At 53.2% G+C, this 27,628-nt stretch overlaps 1 protein-coding gene across 5 annotated transcripts in view; it reads right to left on the bottom strand.

Annotated features, from left to right (window-relative positions):
* Positions 1-4,795: 4,795 nt before the first annotated feature.
* Positions 4,796-27,628, bottom strand: part of PEX14 (peroxisomal biogenesis factor 14) — a 157,652-nt gene continuing 134,819 nt past the window's right edge. For all 5 annotated transcript variants that reach the window (XM_024253254.3, XM_024253251.3, XM_024253256.2 and 2 more), the window contains 5 exons: positions 17,192-17,277; positions 12,462-12,564; positions 11,133-11,230; positions 8,228-8,319; positions 4,796-6,063 (listed from right to left, as the gene is read on the bottom strand). In XM_024253254.3, the coding sequence (XP_024109022.1) occupies positions 5,607-6,063; positions 8,228-8,319; positions 11,133-11,230; positions 12,462-12,564; positions 17,192-17,277 (836 nt within the window). In that variant the 3' untranslated portion in view covers positions 4,796-5,606. The remainder of the gene's footprint in view (positions 6,064-8,227; positions 8,320-11,132; positions 11,231-12,461; positions 12,565-17,191; positions 17,278-27,628) is intronic.

A 27,628-nucleotide genomic window follows, 5' to 3' on the forward strand; every position in this document is an offset into this window, starting at 1 on the left:
GTGGGCCTCCCGTGGGGCCTGAAGCGAGGCAGGGAGCCAAGCCCTGAGCAGCCGGTGGGTGGTGCAGCCACAGAGCTCCCTGTAGGCCCCGGCACAGTGGGCAGCTCTCTGGGGCAGCACTGACTCCTGGGGCCCAGGGGAGGGAGGATGGGGACTCAGGGTGGTTTGCTGACCTTGGCCAGACCCCAAAACTGTCCCCTGGTCTTCTGGGCCTGGATGGACCACACCCAGGGTCAACCAACCTCACGACAAGCAGGGCCTCGAGTCCAGCCCAAGGAAGGGGAACAGGGACTCGGGGACCTCTCAAAGGCATCTCAGGGCCTCAGGACGCTGCACCCAGGCCAGCCCGTGGTGCCACATTCCAGGCCCCGCCCCAGAGGGTGGAGAGAAGCTCAGACCCCCACCAGGCATGTGTGCCCACTGTGAGACCGCCCCCAAGAGCCAGGAGGGGGCCTGCGGCTGCAGGCTGGGATGGGCCCAGGTCCCACGGCACTCCTTGTGTCTTGTTGCACTCAGTGGGAAATGCAGTAAAGCATGTTTTGCTTCTGGGATTTAATTAGCTGCGGTGTGTGATGCTCCTACACCCAAACTGGGGCAAATTCAAGTGTTTTGCAACCTCTTGGAAAGGGCCAGAACCCGCCTCACAGGCTCAGGGCTGAGCTCAGGGGCCTGCCCACCTCCCACGGACCTGGCCCAGCAGGGGTGCCACCAGCAACCTGAGTCACCCGTGGGCACCGGGCCTTGGCGCTCACGAAGCGGCCTTGCCCCAGCCTGGACACGGTGACAGGCAGCCCCCTTTCTGGGCAGCACACCAGGCCACTGGGCAAAGGCCAGCTGCCCATCCACTGTCACGGGAGGTGGCCCTGGCCCCACAGGTAGCGTTGGTCTAGGACCAGGGCTGGCAGCAGTGCCCTCTGAAGGGCTGGAATCCCAGAGCCTTGTCTGAGAATGAAGCAGCCAGGCCCCGGCCATCCTTGCTGGGAGGTGCCTCCGCACCCTCTGGGGCAGGTCAAGGAGGAATCGGCAGCTCCCAGGAGGCCCACAGCCAGCGCTGGAGCAGCTGGACCCAGTGGCTTGGCCTCCAGTAAGCCCCATGCCCCACACCACTGGAAGGAGGCAGGGATCCCCAAGAAAGAACCTCCCTGCCCGGAGCCTCCCTGAGGCTGGCTCCTCCCCTTGGGGCTATAACGCATCTGGAAGCCAAGTGTCACGGTGGTGTTTAAAGCCATGACCCTGTCACTTTAAAGAAGGTCCTTCCAGTATCTGTCGTGGAGCAAGGAAAGGTTTCAGGCATCTTTCTGATGAACATATCATATACCTCATTTCTTCTTCTAGGAGAACACAAACTTTAAAGTGCTCAATGAAAGTAAATTATTAAGGTTTATTCATGATTCAGGTAGTCATCCCTCAATGCCAGGCGAGATTTCAGACCCGTTTTGCATTAAAGAGAGTGCCAAGGCCGGGCGCGGTGGCTCATGCCTGTAATCCCAGCACTTTGGGAGGCTGAGGCGGGCAGATCATGAGGTCGAGATCGAGACCATCCTGGCTAACACAGTGAAACCCCGTCTCTACTAAAAATACAAAAAAAATTAGCCAGGCGTCGTGGTGGGCGCTTGTAGTCCCAGCTACTCGGGAGGCTGAGGCAGGAGAATGGCATGAACCTGGGAGGCGGAGCTTGCAGTGAGCTGAGATCGCACCACTGCACTTCAGCCTTGGCGACAGTCTCAAAAAAAAAAAAAAAAGAGTGCCAAGGCTGTGGCCTGCGTGGCATGTGTCGGGGGAGGACAGGGGGACCTCTCGAAAAGGATCAGGACCCACTGGGCCCTGCGTGAGTGTGAGGGTGCCACACACACGTGCACATGCATGTCAGCACGTGCCAGCTCGGGCGTGGCTCCCCCTGGCCAGGTGGTGGCCAGTCCCTAGGTGGGAAGCCCCTGTACAAAGCAAAGGAGCAGGGGCAGGAAGAGCAGCCAGGCCCTCCAGGTCTACCTGGGTGCTACACCTCAGGAGCGCACCTCACCTGAGGCTGGAGCTCCCACCTGCATGCGGGTCTCACTGGCGCCTCCGCGCCTGCCCTGTCTGGAGGCTCTGACCTCTTCTTTTGGTGCCTTGGCAGAAACCAGTTTAAACAAACAGACGAATTAAGTCAACTCCTGGGTACAGAGATGTCTGGCCATTGAAGAATGGCCCCTGCTTGCCCTCCCTCTCCCTCCTGGGGTCTGGGGCAGGGACAGGGTGGTCACCTGGAGAGGGAGGGGGCTGGGACGCCAGGAGGGCAGAAGCGAAACCTTCTAGAAAACTCTTCCACCTCTACCTGGGTGTGAGGGCCCCGAAAGATGAACACAGCTTGCTCAGATGCGTTTATTAAAAACAGAGAAAGACGGAAAGAGACTCTGTGGGCACACAGGGAGCCGACGGGCAGATGGCAGGTTCTCGCATCTCTGTCCCCTTCTATGTGGACTGGCTTTGCTACACATCCCACCTGTGGGTACAAACTCAGCAGCCCCTTCCCCGACCCAGGCGCTCCCTGTCCCAGCTGGGGTCCTGGGATGGCACTGGCTCCGGGAGCCTTGGCGTTTGAAGGACTGGGCAGCCCCGGGTGGGCGGAGACCCTACCATCCCCCAAAGGCAACTCCCCCACCTCCTGGCCTGTCCTGCGAGTCACAAACACCAAGGGAGGTCCCCTGTCCTTCCCAAAGTAGATGCCCCTGCCCAAGGCAGAACCAGCGAGTCACCGGAGGAGCCGGGACAGACCCCGGGGACCGAGGGAGCTGGTCCGGGGTGAGGTCAGGACGGCTGTCCCCCAGCCTCCAAGCACGGGGCTAGTTCTTTCCTAAAAGACACTTTATAAAAATACATTGTAATTGAGTTTAATAATCTTCTCCTTTCCAGAAAGGGCCTGACAGGCGCTGCCTGCTGCTTACTTCTGCCCCATTCCGAATATTTTTACCTTATTTGGATGAAATGCATTATTTTTCTAATGAAAGGCTTTTTTTTTTCAAAGGGCTGTTTTCCCTGGTCCAGCAGCTGGCTTTATTAGGCAGCACTCCTGCCGTTTTGGGGAGGGGTTTTTCTCTCCCTGAAATCACGCCAGACTCTCTGTCCTCAAAAGCCGAATTCGGTGCTCAGGACCCACAGGGGCAAAAGGGCTCCGGGCCCAGGTTTCTGTCCGTTTCTCCTCCATGCTTGAGCCTCAGGGATGTGCCAGCCCACTGACCCCCAGGTTGGAGAGCGCTTGCCCTGTGAGGTCTCCATTGCCCCCACCCCAGGGATAGTGAAGCCCCAGGGAATCCCTTTCTTGGTGGCCCCAGCTCTCCAGGGAGAAATGGAGCCGGGAAGCTGGCACTATACATCCACAGCACCAACCCCACAGCCCTGGCTTCCCTTCCTTCCCAGGGTATCTGCCCTCTGGTCTCCCTTTCTAGTCCCACTGGAGGAGGGACCTCTGAGAAGTTACAGACAATGACCACCAGGCAGCAAATGACAGGGGGCGGGGACTCCTCAGGAACCGATCCACCCACGATGCAGGCCTGTGACCCAGCAGGTCTGAGGGTGGGACACAGGCAGTCACTGTCCCCAGAGCCAGGCCGAGGCCTGGCCCACCTGTCTGCCCACCCCAGCTCCCAGATACTGGGACTTCTGGGGTCCTGGTAGGCAAGGACCCCTCGTCCAGGTGAGGGTGGCAGCCCCTGGGAATTGAGACACCTGCTTCTTCAGGGACAGCAAGGAGGCCAGGGAAAAAGGAGAACAAGCCGCAGTGTGACACTGACCTGGGCTCCACTCATCCCTGGGGAACACGTAGCTGGAAAGAGGAACTGCAGGAGTGTCCTTCCAGGCGACAAGCATGAAAGATGCAACCCGCAGGCCAGAAACCGGATTGGAGCTGGACCCTCCAGCAGGTGGGTTCGGCCTGCTCCTGGTGACCTTCCAGCAGGTGGGTGCAGCCCGGTACTGGGGACCCTCCAGTGGGTAGGGGCAGACCTGCTCCCAGGGACCCCCCAGTGGGTGGGGGTGGACCTGCTCCAGGGGTCCCTCCAGCAGGTGGAGGCAGCCCGGTCCCAGGGACTCTTCAGTGAGCGGGAGCGGCCCGGGCCTGGAAACCTGTCACTTTAGCAGGCCCTGTGTTCCCAGCATTAAGAAGGGTTTGCTGCAGGGGCCGAAAGCGAAACATCTGAGACAAAACAGCCCCAACACCAAGTCTCTGAGCCCAACCATGTGGCCTCCTCCCTCCCCAGCAGAGGGAGAGGCAGGGCGGAGCAGGTACATGGAGGCCGCACCTGCAGGGACTGCCCAGGGCTTCCTATTTCCCAAGCCCTTGTGTCCACACAGGCACACGGACATCACGGCGCCTGCGGCCCACGAGCCTGGTCCCGACACTTGGGGGCTGCAGGGAACAGGAGCGCCCCTCAAGGAGCCCATGGCTCTGCTCTTCTGGTTTTAGCCAAATGCTCTGTGAAGGGGAAAGGGAGACTGGGAGGGCGAGAGCCGGGGGAGACGGGGAGTCAGAGAGGACGCCACACTCCCCTCCCCGGGAAGCATGCGTTCATTTAAGGAAGGAGAGCTCCTCACTCCACATGAGGTCTATATACAGTCACACAAGGTCCCTGATCCTCCTGCAGTCAGCAGAGTGTCACCCTCCGGCAGCCACTGGACCTGAACAAGGCCTCTGCTTCTGGCTGAGCCGCGGCAGAAGCTGCCCATGGGCCCTCACCCACACTTCACCAGCTGGAGGCTGCGCTGAGACGACCCCCCGTACCCAGGGTGCCACGAGCAGACAGGCAGCCACAGGCGGAAATTAAATAGTGGCAACTGGTATTTATTACAATTATATACAGTCCTATCTTCCGTTCTGAGGTCTATACATGATCACACAAATGAACATGTGTTTCCTGGGGGAAGGACAGAGCTGGCTGTTGGTCGGGAAGGCCCTGGTGCCCGGCTCCTCCTCCTCCTCCTCCTCCTCCTCCTCCTCCTCCCCCTCCTCCTCCTCCTCCGGAGCCCCCATCTCGCCATGGGATTAGCTGAACCGTGACACGGCAAGCGGGGGCATCGGAAGCGCAGCGTGGTTTCATTTGTCTGGGAGGACGACGGGGCACGAGTGGGGTGGGGGCTGGGGACAGGCACCTGAGGGGTCCAGGGCCGGGCCCAGGGAGGGAGGGCGACGGCAGACACCAGAGGGACCGCAGCTCCTCCTCCACTGAGGAGTCGGGAGGCAGTAGGGACGCTAGCTCTGGCCATGCGTGGTGTCACGGTAGTCAAGACACTCGGCAAACACACCCTGGGCAAGGCGTCTGTCCGGGAGAGGGGGCCGGGGAGGGGCTTGGGCCCCGAGGCTTCGCTGCCTTCAGCCTGACTTGAGATCAAAGCCAAAGGCAGCTGGGGCTGGGGCTGGGGCTGGGGCTGAGGCTGGCGGCCAGGCAAGAGGAGGCCAGGTGGACAGAAGTGTGATTCCCCACACTGCCACCAGGCCGCAGTGCAGCTGAGGACAGCTCTGCCCCCTACCTGGGCTCCAAGCTGCCCTCCCAGGGCCAGAGAGGGAGGCAGGGTGTGGCCACGCACGGGCACACTGGATGCCATCCTCAGGGCTGGAGGCAGCAGGCGCAGCCCTAGTCCCGCTCACTCTCGTTGCTGGCGCCCTCGGGCCGCCGCAGCTTCTCCACCTGCTCGTTGATCTGCCCATCCCCGCCCCGGCGGTCCTCCCTCTGCACCCCCAGGCAGTCCTCCTCATCCACATGGCTCACATCGTCATCCTCCTCGTCCTCCTCGTCCTCCTTGTCCTCCCTCTTCTCCTCCTCGCCTTGCACCTCCATCCGCACCTGGCCCTTGACGTCCACCACCCCCTCGCCTTCCTCCTGGGGGCCCAGCAGGTGGTAGGTGACTGTGGAGCCCTCAGGGCTGTGGCCCTCCTTCCCAGGCGAGGACGACGTGGACTCGTTGCTGACAGGTGAGATGTCACTGCTGCTGTGGTGGTTCACGGCCGCGGGGCTGGAGGGTGACGGTGACTTGACCGGGATCTGCCAGGAAGGGATCTTCGGGGCTGACGGGGACGGAGGGAACTGCCTCCTGGCGGGAGAAGCAGGGGAGGAGGTTGGTGGTGGCATTCAGGACTCCCACCCTCGAAGGGCCATGCCTTCCCTGAACCGCAAGGGCTCGGCGATGGTGAGCTGCTCCCCCAGGGCCACTGGGCAAGGGACAGGATGGAGCCCTTCCTCCCCTCCTTTCAGGAGCTAAGATCCTATAGCTGAGATAGATGCCAAGCATGTCCTGTGCCCCCACAGACAGCCCAGGGTCCCCCTGGGACCCCCGTCCTGGGCGAGGCCCATCTGCCTGGGCAGCTGCTGGAAGCCAAGTGGGGCCTGCCTGCCATACGGGAGCCTGCTTGCTCCTGATCCTCAGCATCGTCCCTGCCTCCACGCCAGTGGCCAGGAGAGGGACAGGGTGGGGAGGAGCCCAAAAGGGCTATGACTGGGGACTCCAGACACCTGAGCCACAGTCCTAATTTGTCTATGGCCTGAGCAGAAGGTGGAGGCAGGGAGCCCTGGCCACTGGCAGGGGGTCAGACACATCAGAACCAAAAGGGCGGTGGTGATGCCCTTTGCTAGAAAACTTCTGAGCTCAACACTTTCAACGGGGAAGAGGCAGCTCTCCCTTCTGCTCCGTACTCCCTTCCTGGGCCAGCAGCCAGCCCAAACCAAAGCTAATTCCAGGAGGGACCTGGGAGGTCAGGTCCACTTGGCAACGGCTCAGAGACAGAGCTCTCCAACAGGCAGGCCCATCTCTGCCTGAGCCAAGAGGACAAAGCCCTGCCCACAGGGCTGTCCCCCAGCAGGGGCCTTAGACACAACTCTCCCACCTCAGACCCCACTTGAGTGGGGCACACACCACGGCCTGCTTTATTCACCAGCATCCTAAACGCTAACAAGAAATTCCGTGTACAGTTTTCTTGGCCCCACGGTCGCCCGATGGCCTGGCCTCCATCCCCAGCCTCCAAGGCACTGGTCTCGGTTAGGGAAAATGGAGGCCGTCTCCTAATGACAATGCTCTGGCCTCTGCCAGCGTCACACCTTTTTCCAGGACATGTTCTTTTCCTCAGGGAGAACCAGGAAGTTGGGTGGCTTGGAAAATGGGATCTTCTGGCTGGAGCCACAAGACCCCTCTGCACCCCATCCTGGACCCTAGTGAAGAGCCCACCTGCACCCTTCCACTCACCCAGCTCCCACCAAACCCAGGCCCAGCAGGGAAACAAGGATACCCCATGCAAGGCCCACTAGGGCATCAGCCCAGGAGGACAGCCCACAGTTGCGGCTCCCAGGACAGAGTGGCTCCTGGACACTGGACTTTCCGTTTTAAAAAACCAGAACAGTCCAGGCACAGTGGCTCACACCTGTAACCCCAGCACTTTGGGAGGCCATGGGCAGATGACCTGAGGTCAAGAGTTCAAGACCAGCCTGGCCAACATAGCAAAATCCCACCTCTACTAAAAATACAAAAATTAGCTGGGAGTGGTGGTGGGCACCTGTAATCCCAGCTACTCGGGAGGCTGAGGCAGGAGAATGGCGTGAACCCGGGAGGCAGAGGTTGCAGTGAGCCGAGATTGTGCCATTGCACTGCAGCCTGGGCAACAGAGCGAGACACCATCTCAAAAAAAATAAAAATAAAAATAAATAAAACCAGGACAGTCCCAGGCAAAGCAGGACAAGTTGGTCACCCTACCTCTGAGGTTGCATTGGTGACAATGTGCTGTTGCTACAGGGGGACAACCAAGAAGCTGGGGGGGCAGGGCCTGCTTCTGCCCACGTCTTCAGTCGTGGAACCCTTCCAAGTACAAAACACAAAGACCCTCCCGCAGGGGCTTTCCCTGGGACAAAGCTGTCACTGAGTGGTCATCTGGGGCTCAGGAAGGAGGAGCCAAACCAGGAAGTTCTCCTCTGCTCCAAGGGCCCTGCTTTTTTTTTTTTTGCTCAAGCTGTCCCTGACCAGGTCTTCACAGGCCTGGGAACTGTATTTCAAAAGTTGTGTGCCACAGACCGTCACCTCTGGAGTGGAGAGGGGGTCAACTAGGGAATGAAAAGAGAAGCTCAAAAGGCCCCAGACTCAGTGCCTGAGTCACCCAGACAGATGGGGTCCTTGGGGGTGGGGGTGGGGGTCATGCCCCTCCCATGCCCTGGAGCTCCCAGTCCTCCTTTCCAGGCCCGACCAGAACAGGGTCCCCATTCCTCCCTCCTACCGATTTAAAAGAAGCCCTTTCAAGGAGTTAATTTCGGACTTGAGTTCGTTGATATTCTGGGACTCCAGGATCCAGTTGGTGGATGTGGTGGCCTGAAAGCAGAGCACAGGGAGGCTCAGGGTGGGCACCTTGAGGCACAGGCGGGGCCTGTGGCTGCAGGAGGACCTGGGTGGGGGCAGCAGGTGGGGCCTTCTGGGTCTGTTCTGGGGAACCCGGGGGAAGGTTCTGCCACTGCCCACTGCCTGCCACGTCTCTGGATGATGACATCCTTAAACATTCCCACGGCTCTGTTTGGACATCTGATGACATAAGGAATCATTACGTGTTTTTAGGTGACATAATGGTATCGTGGGCATCTTTTAGAGACATGTGGAGGCGTGCGGGTGCGGTATGAAGCGGGATGATGTCTGGGATTTAAGATGGCCCGGGTGGAAAGAGGAAACAGCCACCATCTCTGACAAACCCCGTCCTTTCATGCACACCTTTCCTCTTTGAAGGAACACTGTTTTCCAAATAAACTTCACAGAACTACATCTTACTTCTGGAAAATCTTGCTGGTATAGACGGGGAAGAGGACAGCCAAACCAGAGGTCCCCAAATGGGAGCTGCCGGTGGCCACCTGCTTGTGGCATGTGCACAGAGGACAATGCCATGAGGCCTCCGTGTGAGGTCTATCTCGCCCAGGCTGAAGGCCACCCCAGGCCGTCTTTAAGTGCACAGATGAATATTGCCAGCTCTCCAGATACTGCTCCCCCGAGGTGGGCAGAGGGGACGTTCCCTGGCTGTTCCCTACCAGTGTGCTGTGGGCCGCTGGGCTGACGTGGGGTCAGGGGCTGCTGTGGGCTCACCCCAGCAAGCAGCCCAGCTGGCACACCTTAGCAGGGAGAAGTCCTTCAGAGGGCCTGTAGGGCTCAGGAAGGAAAACCTGGGCAGTCTGAGAGTGAGTGTGTGTCACCCACCACCCTCAGACACAGCCCCTCAGGGTTCCTACTCCAGACCACCAGACAGGGAGGACCCAGGAGCCACTGTTCTGGCTTCTCTGAGACCTTGAAAGCTACAGCAGCCCATTAACAAGGGCACAATTTCCACTCACTGGCCTACAAAGGACTCAGATTTCCAAACGCATATGGTGCCAGATGCCAGGATTTAGAAATAAAATCTGACATCTGGGGCTTTTTAACCAGCCTCTTTAAAAAACAGTTGTAGAAAACTCATAGCCTTCAGTTTTATGTAGGTTTTTTAATTACTTAAAGCTCTTCTTTTTAATTTTTTACAGTGCTCCAGTAGGAGTTTGGAAGCCAGATATAAAAACTTACATTACAGCTGAGAAAACACAGCTCTGGGTCTTTGGTTTATGGGGTAACCAAAGTCCTCACACATACAAGTTTAGATGCCAAGCCAGTGGTCCCAAGCAGCTCGGGAGAGAAGGCTGGGGTGGGCCAGGGACAGCGGCAGCAAAGCCAGCTCGAGGGACTCTGAGAGGCCCGACCCCTCTCACCACTAAGCACATCCCGGGCCCCCACTGCTTCTTAAACACAACATGTGGTCTTAATCTCAGGCGTTAAGGCCTGAAAACAGTTTTCCAATTTCCGGAATGGCTTCTGGCCACAGGCAGAGCATGGATCCAAAAGATGACCTGACCCAGGAGAGCAGGCGGGGCCATTGCTGGGCTTCCTGGTGCTTTAGGGACCGGCCACCCGCGGAGAACACGCATTGCAGTGGCTGGAGGTGGTCACCAGTACCCGCAGCCATCCCAGGAGGAAGGGCAGGTGGCACCTCTGTGTGTGGTTTGGATGTCCAGGGAGGAGATTCCCGGGACCCTCTTCACAAGAGACACCCCAGACTCCATGGAAAATGGAAAGATTCTAATTTTTGTGGTTTTTGCAAATGCAAAAGATCTGAGTGCTGGCTCAAGCCAACTCGTACACTACGAGTGGCTTTCCCTGGGTAAGCAACTCGGGATGGGACTCTCCAGAGCCCAGGTTGTGGGGGCAGACAGGGAGCAGTGTCCACCGGCCACAGAGCTGTGGGGCAAGGGACAGAGAGAGGAGCCAGTGGGTGTTCTGGAGCCACCAGGCCACTGTCTCCTGGGCCTGGTCTGTCTGATGCTGCCTCAGGGATGACCCGTTACCCACCCACAGAACCCAGGCCTGCAATCCTGCGAGCTGGCTGGAGCCAGGCACCCTCTTGAACCCATGAAGAGCCCCAGGAATTAGGTGCCATTATGGCTCCATTTTACAGATGAGACTAAGACTCAGAGAGGTTAAGTAACTTGCCCGTGGTCATACAGCTAACAAGTGGCAGGGCCAGGATTCAGCCTGGTCCTGGAAGCTGCCATGCCAAGATTTCTTCACATTTGGGCAGTGAGGCAAGGACACTGCCTTGGGAGTTGGTTCTGGCTCCTAGGGTTGCCAGAACCCCTGGAACCTGAGTCTAGAGAAACTGCCCGCTGCACTGCGGTGTGGATGGGGCTGGGGCTGGTGAACTAACTGCGACTCGCTTCTCCCCTGTCTGTTCCAGAACCCCTCCTGGCCATGCTGTGACCTGCAACCTAACTTATAGGTAGAGGCCGTTCCATGTCTACACAGAAAGCCTCCAGAGCCGCGGGAATGTGGCTGCCATGAGATCTCCACAGGCAGAGGGTAGCTTTTCCTTCCTCCTGTTGGGAGGTGACACAGAGTGAGAAAGGATGGCCTCAACAGTTAAACGTCACACTGACTGCCCAGCAACGGCCTCCTGTCTCTACAAGGAGAGAAAGGGCAGCGTCGGCCGTGGCTGTGTAACCACCGTGAGACTGGGGCAAAGTCCAGCTCCCGAAGGTGGCAAGCCCAGCCCAAGGGACAAGAGTGAAGGGCACATGGGACAGACCTGGGCCTGGAGGGCCCTGCGCGGCAGAGATAGGTACCTTGGCAGCGGCCAGCTCGTGGGCAAGCTCCTGGATCTTCTGCTGCTGCTGAATCAGCAGCTCCTGGACGGAGGCAAGGGTCGTCTGTAACTGAGTCACTGCGAGGAGAAAGCAGTCACGGCGCCGGTAAATTCACAGGCACAGACGTTCCCCTCACTTGGTCCGCACACCTAGGAGCTGCCCGTGTTCCCGCTCCATCTAATTTATCTGCAGACACCCCCAGCCCCCGCAATCCATCTAATTTATCTGCACTCCGGGTGATCTGCCTGCACTGTATCTAACCTCTAGTATTTCTACTTTATCTTTCCATTGTGTAGTTGTCCATGGTCAACAGTATATCCGTCCAGAACCTCTCCCCTCTAATTAGAGCTGGCTATGATTTGCTGAGCTCTCCCGGCTTCTCTGGCGCCTGCGTCCTTCATCTGCTGGGCCTCAGTGTCCTTGTGAAACTCCTGGAGTCTCCAATGCTGGGAGAGATGCATCTCAGGTCCCCGCCACATTCACATCCAGGCGTGGCTCAAGCCGCACATCCTGTTTCCCACTGCTCCTTCCCGCCCTCCCCACCTGACCCCAGGCTGCCTGCTCAATTCCCTGGTGTCCCGTGACCCCTCGGGACCTTGTTGCCACCAATGTCAGCCTCGCAGGAGCAAAAGCCAACAGGATGGACGCGTCAGAGGGTTTCTGAGAGGGTTTCTGCGAGCTTCACAAACGTGCTCCAGAGGGACACAGACTCCTGCCTGGGACAGGTGGCTCTCTCGTCGGCCTCGCTCCGGTTTTTAGATTCAGAGCTGCCGTCTAGTAAACAAGTTTATAAAGAAGAGAAGCCACCCCTGGCGCGACAGGTCCCAGCTAATCTGGGCCATCGCTGGGGCACCAGGTAATGAACGCGAGCCCTGTCAAGTCGATAACAGGGGAGGTGGCTGGGGTCCCGGGAGCCACAGTAATTACAGACTCTCTTGACCCCACAGTCGAGTCTTAGAGGGAAGGGGGAAAATCACTGAAAACCCCCCTGAAAACCTCATAGAAGCAGAAATTAAAAATGAACTTTACAGCCCTTAGAAAGGCTGTCATTTTATTCCCCTTATTAATATTCTGAGGTTGGGAGCCTTTCTGTAAAAACATAATTAATTGAGGCCGCGCCGACAGTAAACAAGCAATTTCAAATTAAACCGAAATGACGGCGGCTTCATTTGCAAATGTGAACAGATTCTCAGAGCAGATAAATGAAGTCACCACACAGAGTGGAGACGGAGGGAGAGGGGAGGGGCAGAGAAGGGGCTGCTTGGAGAAGGCTGTGAGGGGTGACTTGATGGAGTCATTAATCTTTACCTGTCTGGGCCACGCTGCCACTCAGCTCAGAGAGACCGGCCTCCATCCTCTCCAGCTGCTTTCTGTCCTCTCGGCCGCCCAGGATGAGGGGGAGCAGGTATTTCTGCAAGAAGCGGGACAGGGTGAGGAATGCATACGGACCCGGGGTTATCCTCCAACAATCTCTCAAATTCTGCCGCCCAACTTTCTCCCTGTCATCCCCGGGTTTTGGAAACCCTAAGCAAACACCATAAATGAACAAGATATTTGAAAAAGTTATGAGACTGTGATTACAACCACGTAAAAATTCTGCCTGAATAAGGACAAGGACCAGGACGGAACGTGGACAGGGAGGGTCAGCTGGATCTGCAGTGATGGGAACTTTTTGGTTCCTTTATTGACTTTTCTTAGTGATGCTACACTATTTCTGTAACATAAAGTTATAAACTCTACTGTCAAAGTCGTAAGATATAAATGTGGATGGACACACAAGCAACAGATAATGCTGGAGCCTCCGGGAGGCGAGGGAGGCGGGGCAGCTGTTCCCGGCATATTCTCCTGAATCGTAAACATTTTGAACCTGTGAGTGAATCACCTATTCAGAAACAAATGAGTAAATTAATAAACAAAACATCACTGGAGAAACTAAAGGAAAATCAACAACACATTTCTGGGACCCTTGGTTCTCTCGCCAGGGGATAACATGCGGCGCTCTGAGGCTGCTGGAAGAGGTCACCTCAGTCTTTTTCTAAATGAAGCCTGAATCCTCAGAACAAACTTCCTTCATGTAAGAGTCAAAAGAAGTCGAGTTCCCCAGAATGAAACACAGGGAAGAAGGGAGAGGAAGGTGCAGGACCAGAAGAAACTGGCTCTGGGGAAAAAGAAAGTGGATGCAGCAGGGCCACCCCTCACAGGGGCCTAGAACAAGGGATGCCCGAGGGGGCCGTTCAGGAAGGAGGCAGGCAGGGCAGGGCTGGCAACTGGTGCTCTTGGTTGCCTTGGAGGTGAGGGTGTGGAGGGGTGGAGGTGGGTGGTGGGGCCTGCAGGGACAGCTGCGTGTAGGAATATGTGCACTGACGTCCAGCCACTCGAGACATGGAGACAAAGCCCCCCAGGTGAGGAGTGAGACCCGCTGCCCACTTCAGTGGCTGCTGCCAGAGGCAGTGCAGCACAGGCCTGGCAGGAGCTGCCCAGGGATAACTTAGGTTCTTAATCTATCTGGGCCCAGATAGGAAAGAGGACGGAAACTTCTCCATTACGGTTTCTGTACCAGGGAAGGATAAGAAGCTCTCTCATGAGGGGTTTGTGGGAACTCATTTCCAGTGACTCCTAAGTGAATTCAGATCATTCTTCAGCAGCACATGTATAGACGCATTTTCTATTTTGCAAAGTGCTTTTCAACCACAGTGTGAGCTATTACCCACAACTGAGCCAAAACTCATCAAAGGTAGCCTTACGCTTCAGGATGAAATGTCCTCAGCATGAAAGTAAAGAATTCTCGGCCGGATGCGGTGGCTCAGGCTTGTAATCCCAGCACTTTGGTAGGCTGAGGTGGGCAGATCATGAGGTCAGGAGTTCGAGACCAGCCTGGCCAACACAGTGAAACTCCGTCTCTACTAAAAATATAAAGATTAGCTGAGTGTGGTGGCGCATGCCTGTAATCCCAGCTCCTCGGGAGGCTGTGGCTGGAGAATCGCTTGAACCCGGGAGGCGGAGGCTGCAGTGAGCCAAGATCATGCCACTGCACTCCAGCCCAGCCCGGGTGACAGAGTTAGACTCTGTCTCAAAAAAAAAAAAAAAAAAAGAAAGAAAATTAATGTATGTGTGTGTAACCAACTAAACACCCCATTTCTGAGATCAGAAGTCTTAAGGGCAGGAGCAGACACGCTGCCCTAGCTGAAGTCTTCACATGCTTATAAAGCCAGTTGAGGGCTTACCATTTCCTTTTTTTTTTTTAATTTTGAGAAACTGAGCAGATGCTTTAGAAATTCTCGTTACCACTGTGACTGATACTGCAACGTTTCTTTTCTTTTTTAAAGCAGAGCGGAGAGCCCAGAGCTTCGTAGAAACTACAGGTGGCAGCTCCGTGTGAGTGCCCACACTAATAAGGCAGGCTGCCGAGCTGCCCTCCCGCTCCCGTCAGGCCACAGGCCCTCCATGGGTGGCCATGTGACAGTGTCTACTGCTCATTACAGCCGGGGCATTCATCTGAGGACTCTGGCGTTCGTGTCACATTCTTCTTGGTGCTTGTACACAGTCAGTGATTTGAAGGGGGCACCAGTTCAGAGGGAGAAGTACCAGGTCCCAAGAGGTGTTTTTGTTCTGTTCTGTTCTGTTTGTTTGTTTGTTTGTTTGTTTATTTATTTATTTATTTATTTATTTATTTATTTGAGACAGAGTCTCGCTCTTTCACCCAAGCTGGAGTGCAGTGGCACAATCTCGGCTCACTGCAGGCTCACTGCAACTTATGCCTCCCAGGTTCAAGTGATTCTCCTGCCTCAGCCTCCCGAGGAGCTGGGATTACAGGTGCACGCCATGACACCCAGCTAATTTTTGTATTTTCAGTAGAGACAGGGTTTCACCTTGTTGGCCAGGCTGGTCTCAAACTCCTGACCTCAACTGATCCACCCACCTCAGCCTCCCAAAGTCCTGGGATTATAGGCGTGAGCCACTGTGCCTGGATTATTTTGTTTTTTAAATTGAGACAGGGTCTCCTTCTGTTGCCCAGGCTGGAGTGCAGTAGTGTGATCTCAGCTCATTGCAACCTCCACCTCCCGAGCCCAAGTGATCCTCCCACCTCAGCCTCCCGAGTATAGCTGGGACTACAGGCTCACACCACCATGCCTAGCTTATTTATTTTATTTTATTTTATTTTATTTTTTGGTAGAGACAGAGTTTCACCATGTTGGCCAGGCTAATCTCAAACTTCTGGGCTCAAGCAATCTGCCTGCCCTGGCCTCCCAAAGTACTAGGATTAGAGGTGTGAGCCACGGCACCTGGGCCAACCCAGGATGTTTTGTTTCTCGATTTCTTTTTCTTTTTTTTTTTTTTTTTTTGAGATGGAGTCTTGTTCTGTCACCCAGGCTAGAGTGCAGTGGCATGATCTTGGCTTACTGCAAGCTCCGCCTCCCAGGTTCACCCCATTCTCCTGCCTCAGCCTCCCCAGTAGCTGGGACTGCAGGTGCCTGCCACCATGCCGGGCTAATTTTTTGTATTTTTAGTAGAGTCGGGGTTTCACCGTGTTAGCCAGGATGGTCTCGATCTCCTGACCTCGTGATCACGTCAGGATCCTTGGCCTCAGCCTCCCAAAGTGCTAGGATTACAGGCGTGAGCCACCTCGCCCAGCCCTTGTTCCTCAATTTCTAAGATGGAAATGTCCAGCTCCAGGAATACATGCTACACTTAAAAAATTATATTCTGCTACAACTGTCATTAGCTTTTGTACTACATCAAAAATGAAGAATCCAGAGTACCATGGCTGAACACGTTTCATGTGATAAGAGTGACCATGGCGAGTCTGAGTGCTCATTCAGGTTGTTTAAAAAAGAAAATCACCAGCCGGGCACGGTGGCTCACGCCTGTAATCCTGGCACTTTGGGAGGCCGAGGTGGGCAGATCACCTGAGGTCATGAGTTCGAGACCGGCCTGGCCAACACAGTGAAACCCCGTCTCTACTAAAAATACAAAAATTAGCCAGGCGTGCACCAGCATGCCTATAATCCCAGCTACTCAGGAAGCTGAGACAGGAGAATTGCTTGAACTCAGGAGGTGGAGGTTGCAGTGAGCCGAGATCATGCCACTGTACTCCAGCCTGGGTGACAGAGCGAGACTCCATCTCAAAAAAAAAAAAAAAAAAAATCACCAATCGGGTGGAGGAGCTGGCAGCCTCAAAAGAAAAGAGGCTTCTCCACAGGATCCCAAGATCTGGACGGGGCACCTACCCTGGCCTGCATTTTCTAGAAACTAGACTCATTTGCTTCACGTCCAAGTTGGGCCTTCACAAGGGAGTCAATGTTCACTTCATGCCTGCAGTTCTGTAGCAAGCAATGAGCCTGGGATCCTCAAAGTTGATTTGAGAAGCCTGGGAAATCCTAGATTTCTATAGATGCCAGCACAACAGACAGAGCAAAAAGAACAGCTCCCATACATCTGATGACACGGAGGTTCTCACCGCCGCTCTTAAATGCTAGGGCAGAACAACGGTGTACAAAGCACTTCCATGTGCCAGGCATGGCTCTGAGCCCTCTACAAGGGAGACTGACTCTTAGGGACTTCACAACAACCTTGTGAAGTGGGGACTGTTATCCCCATTTTTACAGACCAGAGCCTGTGATCACCAAGCTCCTGAGGGGCAGAGCCAGGGCTCAGCAAAGCAGCTGGCCCAGCGTCCATGCTCTTCGCCATTATGTTATTCTGTGTCTCAAAACTGCTCGCACGGCTTCCCTGTGCAGGCACTACTCTAAGTGCCTGACACGGGCTGGCAAGGGACAGACCTCACGATGCCCCTGCAAGTGGAGATCTGGGTGGTACATGCTGAGCACTGGAGAAAAGGTGGGCAGAGCCTGCCAAGCCCCGCAGCAGAGCAAGGCCTGGATCCAGCTGTGAACCCTGACCTCTACCACAGCCTCTCGCTGCCAACACGCTCCGGGGCAGAGCACGGCAGTGCCTCCCTGCAGGGGAACGAGTGAAAGGGTGCTGAATGCCAGAGGCTGGCAGGGGCACAGCAACCACAGCCGCTGGGGGTGACTCACCTTGTAGAGCTGGTGAAAGCCAAATGCGATGCCTGCCATGATGATGGCCAGGGCGCCGTAATCTCGCCATCGGGAGCCTGCAGGACCTACAGGCGGGAAGAGGAGGAGGGTTAGAAGATGCACATCGCGTCCTTCCCCGGGTGGGGGCCAGCACAGGTGCCTCAGTGGCGCAGTATCCTCGCCTCCAACGATGGGCAAGTGGAACACTCCACCGCAGGAAGGCAGTACATGATCATCACAACAGCAGCTCGGCTCCACCCCTCCTGTTCCCACTGCCTCAACTGGGACACAAGGGATGCCAGTCACCCAACCCTGACTGCAGGCTGTGGGTGGAGGTATCTAGCAGTGAGCTGAGACCCGAGTCGGCAGTCAGGTGGCAGAGGTGATCTGAAGACCAACAGCATGGTCTCTACCTCAGGAACAAAAGATCCAGAGAGGATAACAGGAGTACGTTTGGGGGAGCATAAATACACCCATATATGCCCTACTATAGCTGGCGATAAGCTAGGGGCCACAGCAGAACCAAGCGGGGCCTCAGCGAAGTGGAGAGGGGGGCTGTGGTACGCTGGGTGGGGGCACGGGGGTGGGCTGTGATAAACTAGACCTCCCAGCCCTGCTCTCGCTTGGAGCCAGCGGAGAGAAAACACAAGTCTCCAAATGACTGAGCAAGGCTTCAGAGAGTAAGAACTTCCTATCAAAAGGGATGGGGGTGGCAGGGGAGAGGGGCTGGGGTCAGCAGGGCCTTGGAGGAGCCCTGAGGCCCTTGGGGGCTGGAGGGGAGCAAGCACAAAGGAGAGATGGTAGGTGGGTGTAGACCAGGTGGGCACCCTGGGCCTGACTAAAGAGGAGAGCTGCTCTGGCCCAGAGGACCCCAAGAGCAGGATGCTGGGGAGAACGGAGAGGAGCCAAGGAAGCCGCAGGTACAGTGGGGGGCTGGGGCGGGGCAGGAAAGAGGTGGAGAGGTGGCGCCAGGTGGACTATGTGGTCAAGGAAGCCGAATATTCTTTCCTAAGCAATGGGAGTCACTGGGGGATGTGAATCAGGGAGTGCCATGACCCTGGAAAGCAGCATCGGGGTGGCTCCGAGGGTGGTCAGAAGTGGGGGCCGCAGAGGCAGAAGAGCTGGGGCGAGCCTGCTGCAAGGGTTCATGAGGTGGAGAGGGACTGGGACCAGCACAGAGGGCAAGAAGGGAGTGGGGCGATGTCTCAGGAGAACATATTGCTGCTGCTGTCAAGGGCAGCCAGTCTTCATGCAAGAGCACCTGGCCCCGTTCTCTTCTCTTTATTTGTATTAATTAAGTAATCATTTTAGAGATGGGCTCTTGTTATGTTGCCCAGGCTGGAGTGCAGTGGCAATTCACAGGCATGTCCCACTGCTGATCAGAATGGGAGTTTTGACCGGCTCCATTTCTGACCTCCTTAGGCAAACTTGTGGTCCCCTACTCCAGGAGGTCATCATATTGATGCAGAACTTAGTGCAGAACCGCCATCAGCACAGTGCCCCGCAGCCCAGAACTCCTGGACTCAAGGAATCCTCTCACCTCAGCCTCCCAAGCAGATGGACTACAGGCGCGCAGCACCGCGCCCGGCCCCAATTCTCTTTAGAACGGCACATAGCAAAGTGCCCTCCTGAATGTAATTCTAGTTGATGTGGGGAGAGTTTCCACCTTCACTCTTTCCCATGTCCAGTTCACAAAGTGCTCCCATGTCCACAACCTCATCTGATCCTCCAAGGCACGCGGGAGAGCCCTGTCGCCACTGCGAACACCTTTCTGGAGCTGCCATCTCCAGGCCACGAGGCGGGTGCTCTGCCTCCCCCCGAAGGATCTGTCATCAGGAGAAGCGTGGGTGGGACACAGACCAGCGGGGAAGGCGATCACAGCACCAGTGGAGAGCTATCCGGAAGGCGCCCCCATGGTGTGCTGCTCATCTGGGAGAAAGGGGGAGAGGGAAAATCAGCAGCGTTCTGAACTCTGGGAAGGAGCGTCACAACACAGCCAAGTGAAGCTGAAGGACTTGCTGCTTGAGAGACTTCTGCCCTCAGTTCTCACCTGTGCCTGTAAGTTTTCAGAGGTACCTTCCATGTCCTGGCGTTTTATGACCAGAGGGGAGGAGAAGGCCCGTTCTTTCTTTCAGCTCAGGGCAGGATGTGGCATGAGGGGGAAGGGGCTGCTGGCACGCAGCCCGACCAGGGGGATCCAAGTCGTAAAGACCTCCGAGTGGGCAAGGAGACACCCCCTCCCCCAGGGCTGCTGAATGGCACTCTCGGGGCAGAGACGACAGGGCTGGAGGGGACTGGAGTCCCTCCTTGGCCACCAAACTCCCTGCCTGCCTGCAGATTCCATGCGAGACTCCCCGGTGTGTCCTAGCCCTGGAATCTCGGTCCCAAAACTGTAATCAACATACGGCCTCTCCCTCAGTCCCCAACTCCCATTTCTGTTTTACACTTTTTGAACAGGTAGCACGCATACAATTTACTCATCAAATAGCACAGGGCAGTCTGTGAAAAAAGGTTTCCCCACCACCAACAGCCATTAGTAGTCTTACATTTATCCTTCCAGTGAGTTTGTGTGCACATCTAAGGCAGCACAGGATGTCTTCTCTTCCTTCACGTTTCCCCATCTCTCAATTTTGTTTTCTACAGCTGCAGGATATTCCACTTCACCTGCCCTCCGATGGGCATCCAGCTCATTTCCAACTTTCTACTACTGCACATCACGCTGCCATCAACAACGGGCACACGTGCCATCTCCCACACAGGGATACGCACCCCGTGAGCCTCAGAACTCCCAGAGGCTGGTCCCAGAAGCGTGTGCATTTGCAGTTTTGAGAAATACTGCCACGCTGCCTCCATGGGGCCGATAATTCACCCTGAGCCCCTGCGCAATGCCTGCTTCCCCACGGCTGTGCCCACACAATGCACGATTCAAACGCAGAGATTCCTGCCAATACCACAGCAGGAAAACAGAAGTTCACTCTAGTTCTAATTTGCATTGATCTCATTTTGAGTGAGGATTGAGCATGTTTTCATCAGCATTTCCTTTTCGGTGTACTGTATGCTCTCCACTTTTCTACTTGATTTCTTTTCCCTTGTCACTTTAGAGAGACTTTTTATATAGCAGGGGTATTAGCCCGCTGTCTGTGATCCGCATCGCAAACATCTTCTCTGGTTTATTTTTCTTTTGACTCTGCTAATGGTGTTTTGTCGCACGCAGAGGTTTTTATACAAATTTATCAATCTATTCTTTTATGGGTTCTGGGGTTTGTGTTATGGTTAGCAAGGACTTCCCCACTCCCTTCCCAGGCTGTGCAGTGACACTCGGTGTCTAAGAAACTGCCGTGGGAAGGGGACAGTGCTACTTCGCTGATGGTGGACACCCCCACCCGACACAAATCACCTCTCGTTACACAGGGAGCTCTAAGACCACTGAGGCAGACGGATCTTTCACCTTGACCCCAAGGAGCTGGGCACTTGGAGTCCCGGTCAGGTGTCTCTTCTGTCTCCCCTCTTCTAGCCAGCTTTGCATGGCGCTCCAGATACAAAATGTGACATCTAGTGCAAGTCCATTTTCAGGAGGAAAAAAGTGAAGACAGAGCAGCCTGGCCACCCCGCTATCTCAGAGTCCCTGCTCAGGAGCCTTCATCTATACCCGGAACACCCCTCCCTGCAGCCATAATCCTCAGGCAGAACAAGTGTGGAACGGGGCCCGCGGCCCGAATACCATATTCACCACTGACTTCTCAGACACCACGAAGCCTCTTGCAAGAAAGCAGCTGTGACTTGGCTGAAAGCTTGACCAGCACCTGGAGTTTGCTGGATTCCTCTGCTCACCCGCAAACATCCCGCCATGAGGAGGACAGCCTTCTCTGGGGCCCTCTGGGCTGTCAAGGCTGAGCAGACGCTGGCTGTGTGGGTTGAGGACCAGGACCCTCCAACAGCTGCCTCACTTTCCAGAGTTCTGAGCTCTTCCAGCCCCAAGAAACACCTGTGGTCCCTGCAGCCTCACCCTTCACCCCTCACTGCTCCTCATTCCTACCATGCTCACATTAAGAACATTTTATTGCCCCCTGGTTTTCATTATTAATGAAAAGGGACCAGAATGATCTTTCCTAAAGTTCAGAGAGTCTATAAAGACAAGAAGCTGAAATGCCATTTTACTCGTTTTGGAGATGTGTGATACAATTCTGTCTTGTGGCAAAATGAAAAAAGAGAAAAACTCAGATAGAGATGACTCCTACCCGCTGTGTAGCTCTCAGAGGGTAACAGACCAGGCTACTGCGAAAACATCAGCACGGTCCACACTAGCTCAAACTCCCAGCCACGACCACCTCGGGTCCTGCCCCTCCCCACCCTGGGGCCTATTTCTTCCAAGTCTGGTGCAGACCGCGCAAGGGAACTGAGAGCAGAGCACCTGGGAGCACATCTCCCCGCCACCAGGCTCCCTGAACGTCCAGAGGTATAAAGACAAGGGCAGGAGATGGGGCAGTCACTCTTCTCTAGCTGGGAAGAAAAGGAAGAGAATGAGTGGGCTTTTTAAATGCTTCGAGTCTCCACTCTGGAAGCAGGGACCAGCCTGCCATGCAGACAAGGCAGACAAGGTAGCAAGTGGGCAACAAGCCTGGGGTCAGAAACCCTCGTGCCACCACCAGCCAGGGGGGTTCCAAGGACATTTTTCTCTTCTTATCAAGGACTGACTGAAGGTGGCAGGGCTTTGTGAGCCCCAAAGAATCCAAGAACAGGCGATATCTTCACTCTCACTCAGAGCCCAGCTGTCTAAGGACCGGCGCCCTAGCTGCGTGGCAGGGGTTCCTCACCAGTACCAAAGCCCTGGCATCTCTGTGAAGGCTGAAGAGACGGGCATCTGTGGCAGCAATCCTCATCCTGCACACCTGGGCCTTCCTGGACTGCCTCTATGCTGTGGCGCCGTGGGTGGCAATGAGGTCAGGGGACAAACTGCTATAGAGCAAAGGGCATGGAGCTCTTCAAAACCCAACCTTCCAAGGACTCCACGAACTAGCTTAAGCTCTGCCCGGCTCCATGGAGGTCAGCCTGCGCAAAGGCTGCAGTTTAGGTAAAACCATGGTAGAGAGCGGGAACAGGAGAGGTGCATCGCCACAGCTCCTAACTATTCACTGAACACCAACAAAACCAACATGACTCTGTTTCTTTATACCTCCACCAACCAAATTCTCACCTAACAGGTGAGAACAAACATCATCAACTAATAACACATGCACAGGACTGGGACTCATGCATACAACACGGCAATGTTGAGCCTGAAACCTTGTTTAGCAAGTCACAGACTGATCCACACCATGGAAATCCTGCAATCTAGTAAAGGTTCATCGGGAACACAGAGCTGAGAGCTGTCACGGAACCATCCTGCCGAGACAACAGGCACTCCAGTGATGTGCTGGCTGACAAGAGGGAGAGAACTATCACGTCCTTGGGGAGGCTGGCAGCCCAAGCATGGGCAAGGCAGTGGCAGAAACGACACCAGCCCATTGAGGTCGCCTCCAGGCTCATCAGGGTTGGAGCCATGCCTCCATACAGCAGTGTCTCCAGCTTCTCACATCAGCCCATCAGCTTCGCTCAGAAGCCACCCTGAAAATTAAATGACAAGACAGGCTCACTCCCAGTAAGGTCCTGGAATAAAGCCAGCCCACCAAATCAGTGCTTGCTACAGCACAGAGGTGGAGAGCACAAGTGTGGAGAGACGGGGACCTGGCTGGGCTGAGAAGGGCTGGCTACAGCTTGGGGGCGGGGTGGGCCCTGAAGCACATGGCTGTGGATGGCTGGCAGTGGGCAGAAAGACAGGCCCAGAGAGGAGCAACAGAAACAGATCGTCTCTGCTCCGAACAGAAGGACCTGGCAGCCTGGATGGCAAAAGGCACCACAGTAGCACAACAGTAGTCATGTTGGAAAATGCAAAGCCTGTATTTACACGTACATCCCATGAAAGACAATCTTTTCCACTTTTCATGGGCTACAATGCTATTAGCAGTGTCATCTTTAGGCAGGAAGGACACCGAGAGGCATATCTATATCCCCTCTCCATAGATTAAAAAATATGAGCTCTAATTAAGCTGTTAAGAATTCAGAAGAGTCCAGAAATAGACCCATGCTTACATGGTCAACTGATTTTTGATAAAGAGGCCAAGGAAGCTCTATGGGGAAAGGATAATTTTTGCCACAGCCATGCTGAACAACTGGATATCCATAGGAAAAAAAATGAACCTTGACTCTCACCTTATACCATACACAAAAATTAACTCAAAATGGGTCACACCGAAACAAAAAAGCAAAAACTATAAAACTTCTATAAGAAATCAGAAAGCATAGAAGAAAATCTTTGCAACCTTGGAGTAAACAAAAACATCTTAAGATATAAGAAGCATGAACCAAAAAGGAAAAAACTGATCAAATGGACACCATCAAAATTTAAAGCTTTTGCTTTTCAAAAGGCACTGTCAAGAAAATGAAGAGACAAGCCATAGGCTGGGAGAAAATATCTACCAAGCATATATCTGACAAAGGACTTGTAACTAGAATACATAAAGAGCTCTGACAATTCAATAATAATAAAAAGACAAAGTGGCTTTTAAAATGGGCATAAGATTGGAAGAGACTCTTTACAAAAGATATATGAATGGCCAATAAGTACATGAAAATATGCTTGATGTCTTAGTCATTAGGGAAATCCAAATTAAAAGTACTATACAATAAGGTATCTATTACATACACATTAGAATGGCTAAACTCAAAAATGAGACTATCCGGTGTTGACAAAGATATGGAGCAACTGAAACTCTTACATATTGCTGATGGGAACACAAATGCTACAACCATTTTGGGAAATAGTTTTGACAGTTTCTTTTAAAGTTAAACATGTACCTAACATGTGACTAAGCCATTCCACTCCTAGGAAATGGAAGTATAAGTGCACATAAAGACTTATACATGAATGTTCACAGCAGCTTTACTCATAATAGCCCCAAACTAGGAGTGAGCCAGATGACTACCAACTGGTCAACAGATAAAGAAATTGCGGTACATGGAGAAACAGAAGTTAGCACTATAGCCAGTTGGCCAGTCCTACTTTAGCCTATTTTTATATAGCCATGAGCTAAGAATGGTTATTATTATTTTTTTTTTATTTTGGCGGGGGGGACAGAGTCTCGCTCTGTCACCCAGGCTGGAGTGCAGTGGCACAATCTCAGCTCACTGCAACCTCCACCTCATGGGTTCAAGTGATTCTCCTGCCTCAGTCTCCCAAGTAGCTGGGACTGCAGCCATGCCACCACGCCCAGCTAATTTTTATATTTTTAGTAGAGATGGGGTTTCACCATGTTGGCCAGGCTGGCCTCAAACTCCTGACCTCAAGTGATCCACCCACCTCACATCCCAAAGCGCTGGGATTACAGGCGTGAGCCACCATGCCCAGCCTGGTCATTAAATTTTTAAAGAATTGTGGTCATGGGAAAGGGAGAAGAAGAACAGGAAGAGGAAGAAGGAGGAGAAAGAAGAGAGGATGGAGGGAGAAGAGAAAAAGGTGAGAAGGAAAACATGTGACAGAGACATATGTGGCTCACAAAGTCTAAAATATACCCATTTAAAGAAAAAGTCCAGGCGGTGGCTCAAGCCTGTAATCCCAGCACATTGGGAGGCCAAGGCAGACGGATCACCTAAGGTCGGGAGTTCAGGAGTTCGAGACCAGCCTGACCAACATGGAGAAACCTCGTCTCTACTAAAAATACAAAATTATCCAGGCGTGGTAGCCCATGCCTGTAATCCCAGCTACTTGGGAGGCTGAGGCAGGAGAATCACTTGAACCCACCCGGGAGGTAGAGGTTACAGTGAGCCGAGATCGCACCATTGCACACCAGCCTGGGCAACAAGAGTGAAACTCCGTCTCAAAAAAAAAAAAAAAAAAGAAAAAGAAAGCCCACTGATCTCTGGAATACAACTCAGTAATGAAAAAGAATGATATCTCTCTCTCTCTGTGTATATATATATGTGTGTGTATATATATGTAAAGTTATATATATTTGTGTATAATATATATAAATATATAATAAATATACTCTGGGCAACAGAGTGAGATGGTGTCTCCAAAAAACTAACACTATAAAACTTCCTAGAAGACAATATAGGAGAAAGTCTCTTCAACCTTGGGGAAGACAAAGGTTTCTTAGGATGCAAAAACCATGAATCACAATCATCGTATAGACATAAATAGTTCATTCCTTTTATATGTATTTTCCAAATATATATTACATATATTTACATATAATACAGAAATGCATATATAAATTATATATGAATATAATTCTATGTATTTATATAAATATGTATTTATATATGGATACATATGTATGTATATAAAAACATGAATCGATCTCAAAACCATTATGTTATGGTAAAGAAACCAGACACAAAAGTCTACATACTATATGGTTCCATTTATATGAAATGTTTTATTTTTATTTATTTATTTATTTATTTATTTATTATTTTTTTGAGATGGAGCTTCGTTCTGTCACCCAGGCTGCAGTACAATGGCGCAATCTCAACTCACTGCAACCTCCACCTCCCGGGTTCATGGGATTCTCCTGCCTCATCCTCTTGAGTAGCTGGGATTACAGGCGCCTGCCACCACGGCCAGCTAATTTTTGTACGTTTAGTAAAGACAGGGTTTCACCATGTTGCCCAGGCTGGTCTCAAACTCCTGACCTCAGGTGATCTGCCCTCCTCAGCCTCCCAAAGTGCTGGAATTACAGGCATGAGCCACCGCACCTGTTCTATACGAAATGTTTGAAAAGGCACAGGGAACTACAGTGACAGAGCAGAGATTGGTGGTTAACAGAAACCAGAGGCAGGGGAAAAGGATGACATAAAGGGCACAAAGCAACCTTCTGGGGTGATGGAAATTTTCTATATTGTGACTGTAGTGCTGGTTACAGGAGTTAAATGAGTTACAACTTGTTTGTACAACTCATTGAATTGTATACTTAAAATTGATGTATCTTATTGTATGTAAATTATACTTAGAAAAAGCTAATTAGAAAGAAAAGAATTAAGAAGGATCCAGAAACATAAAACTACCACATCCAGGCCGGGCGCAGTGGCTCACGCCTTTAATCCCAGCACTTTGGGAGGCCGAGGCGGGCGGATCACAAGGTCAGAAGATCAAGACCATCCTGGCTAACACAGTGAAACCCTGTCTCTACTAAAAATACAAAAAATTAGCCGGGCGTGGTGGCGGGTGCCTATAATCCCAGCTACTCGGAAGGCTGAGGCAGGAGAATCGCTTGAACCCGGGAGGTGGAGGTTATAGTGAGCTGAGATCGCACCACTGCACTCCAGCCTGGGTGAAAGAGCGAGACTCCATCTCAAAAAAAAAAAAAAAAACAGAAAAACTACCACATCCAGCAATTCCACTCCTAATTCCACTCCTAGATATCTACCCAAGAGGAATGAAAACATATGTGCACACAGAACTTGCACTGAAATGTTCTTTGCAGCATTATTCATCTTCACCAAAATTGGAGACAATCTAAATGTCCATCGACTGCTGAACTGATGGACAAAATGAGGTACAACCAGACAACAGAATACTATTCCATGGTAAAACGGAATGAAGTACTGATACATGCTACAATAGAGATGAACCTCAAAAACATCAGGTTAAGTGAAAGAGGCCAGGTACAAGAAATCACATATTCTGATTCCATTTACCTGAAATGTCCAGAAAAAGGGAAATTTACAGTGATGAAAAGGAGATTAGTGGTTGCCTGGGGCTAAAGGTGGGAAGAGGGATTAACAGTAAATGGGCCCAAAGGATCTTGCAGGGGAGGTGAAGTACTCTAAAGCTGATTTATGGTGATGGCTGCATCACTCGGTAAAGTTACTAAAAATCATTGAATTATATAGTTGAAACGGATGAGTTGTATGACATATAAAGTATACTTCAATAGCTTTGTTTTTTTTTTAATTTTTTTTTTTAAAAGAGGAATCTAGAAACAGACCCATTCATGTGTAGTCAGTTGATTTTTTTTTCTTTTTTTTTTTGAGACGGAGTCTCGCTGTTGTCACCTAGGCTGGAATGCAGTGGCACAATCTCAGCTCACTGCAACCTCCGCCTCCCAGGTTCAAGCCATTCTCCTGCCTCAGCCTCCTGAGTAGCTGGGATTACAGGCACCCGCCACCACGCGCAGCTAATTTTTGTACTTTTAGTAGAGACCGGGTTTCGCCATGTTGGCCAGGCTGGTCTCGAACTCCTGAGCTCAGGCAATCTGCCCACCTTGGCCTCCCAAAGTGCTGGGATTACAGATGTGAGCCACCACGCCCGGCTGTGAGTTGATTTTTTATAAAGAGACATGTAACTCAATGGGGATAAGACAATCTTTTGAACATAAGGTATAGGCACAACTGGAT

The sequence above is a fragment of the Pongo abelii genome, chromosome 1, assembly GCF_028885655.2.
Source record: "Pongo abelii isolate AG06213 chromosome 1, NHGRI_mPonAbe1-v2.0_pri, whole genome shotgun sequence".
Lineage (NCBI taxonomy): Eukaryota > Metazoa > Chordata > Mammalia > Primates > Hominidae > Pongo > Pongo abelii.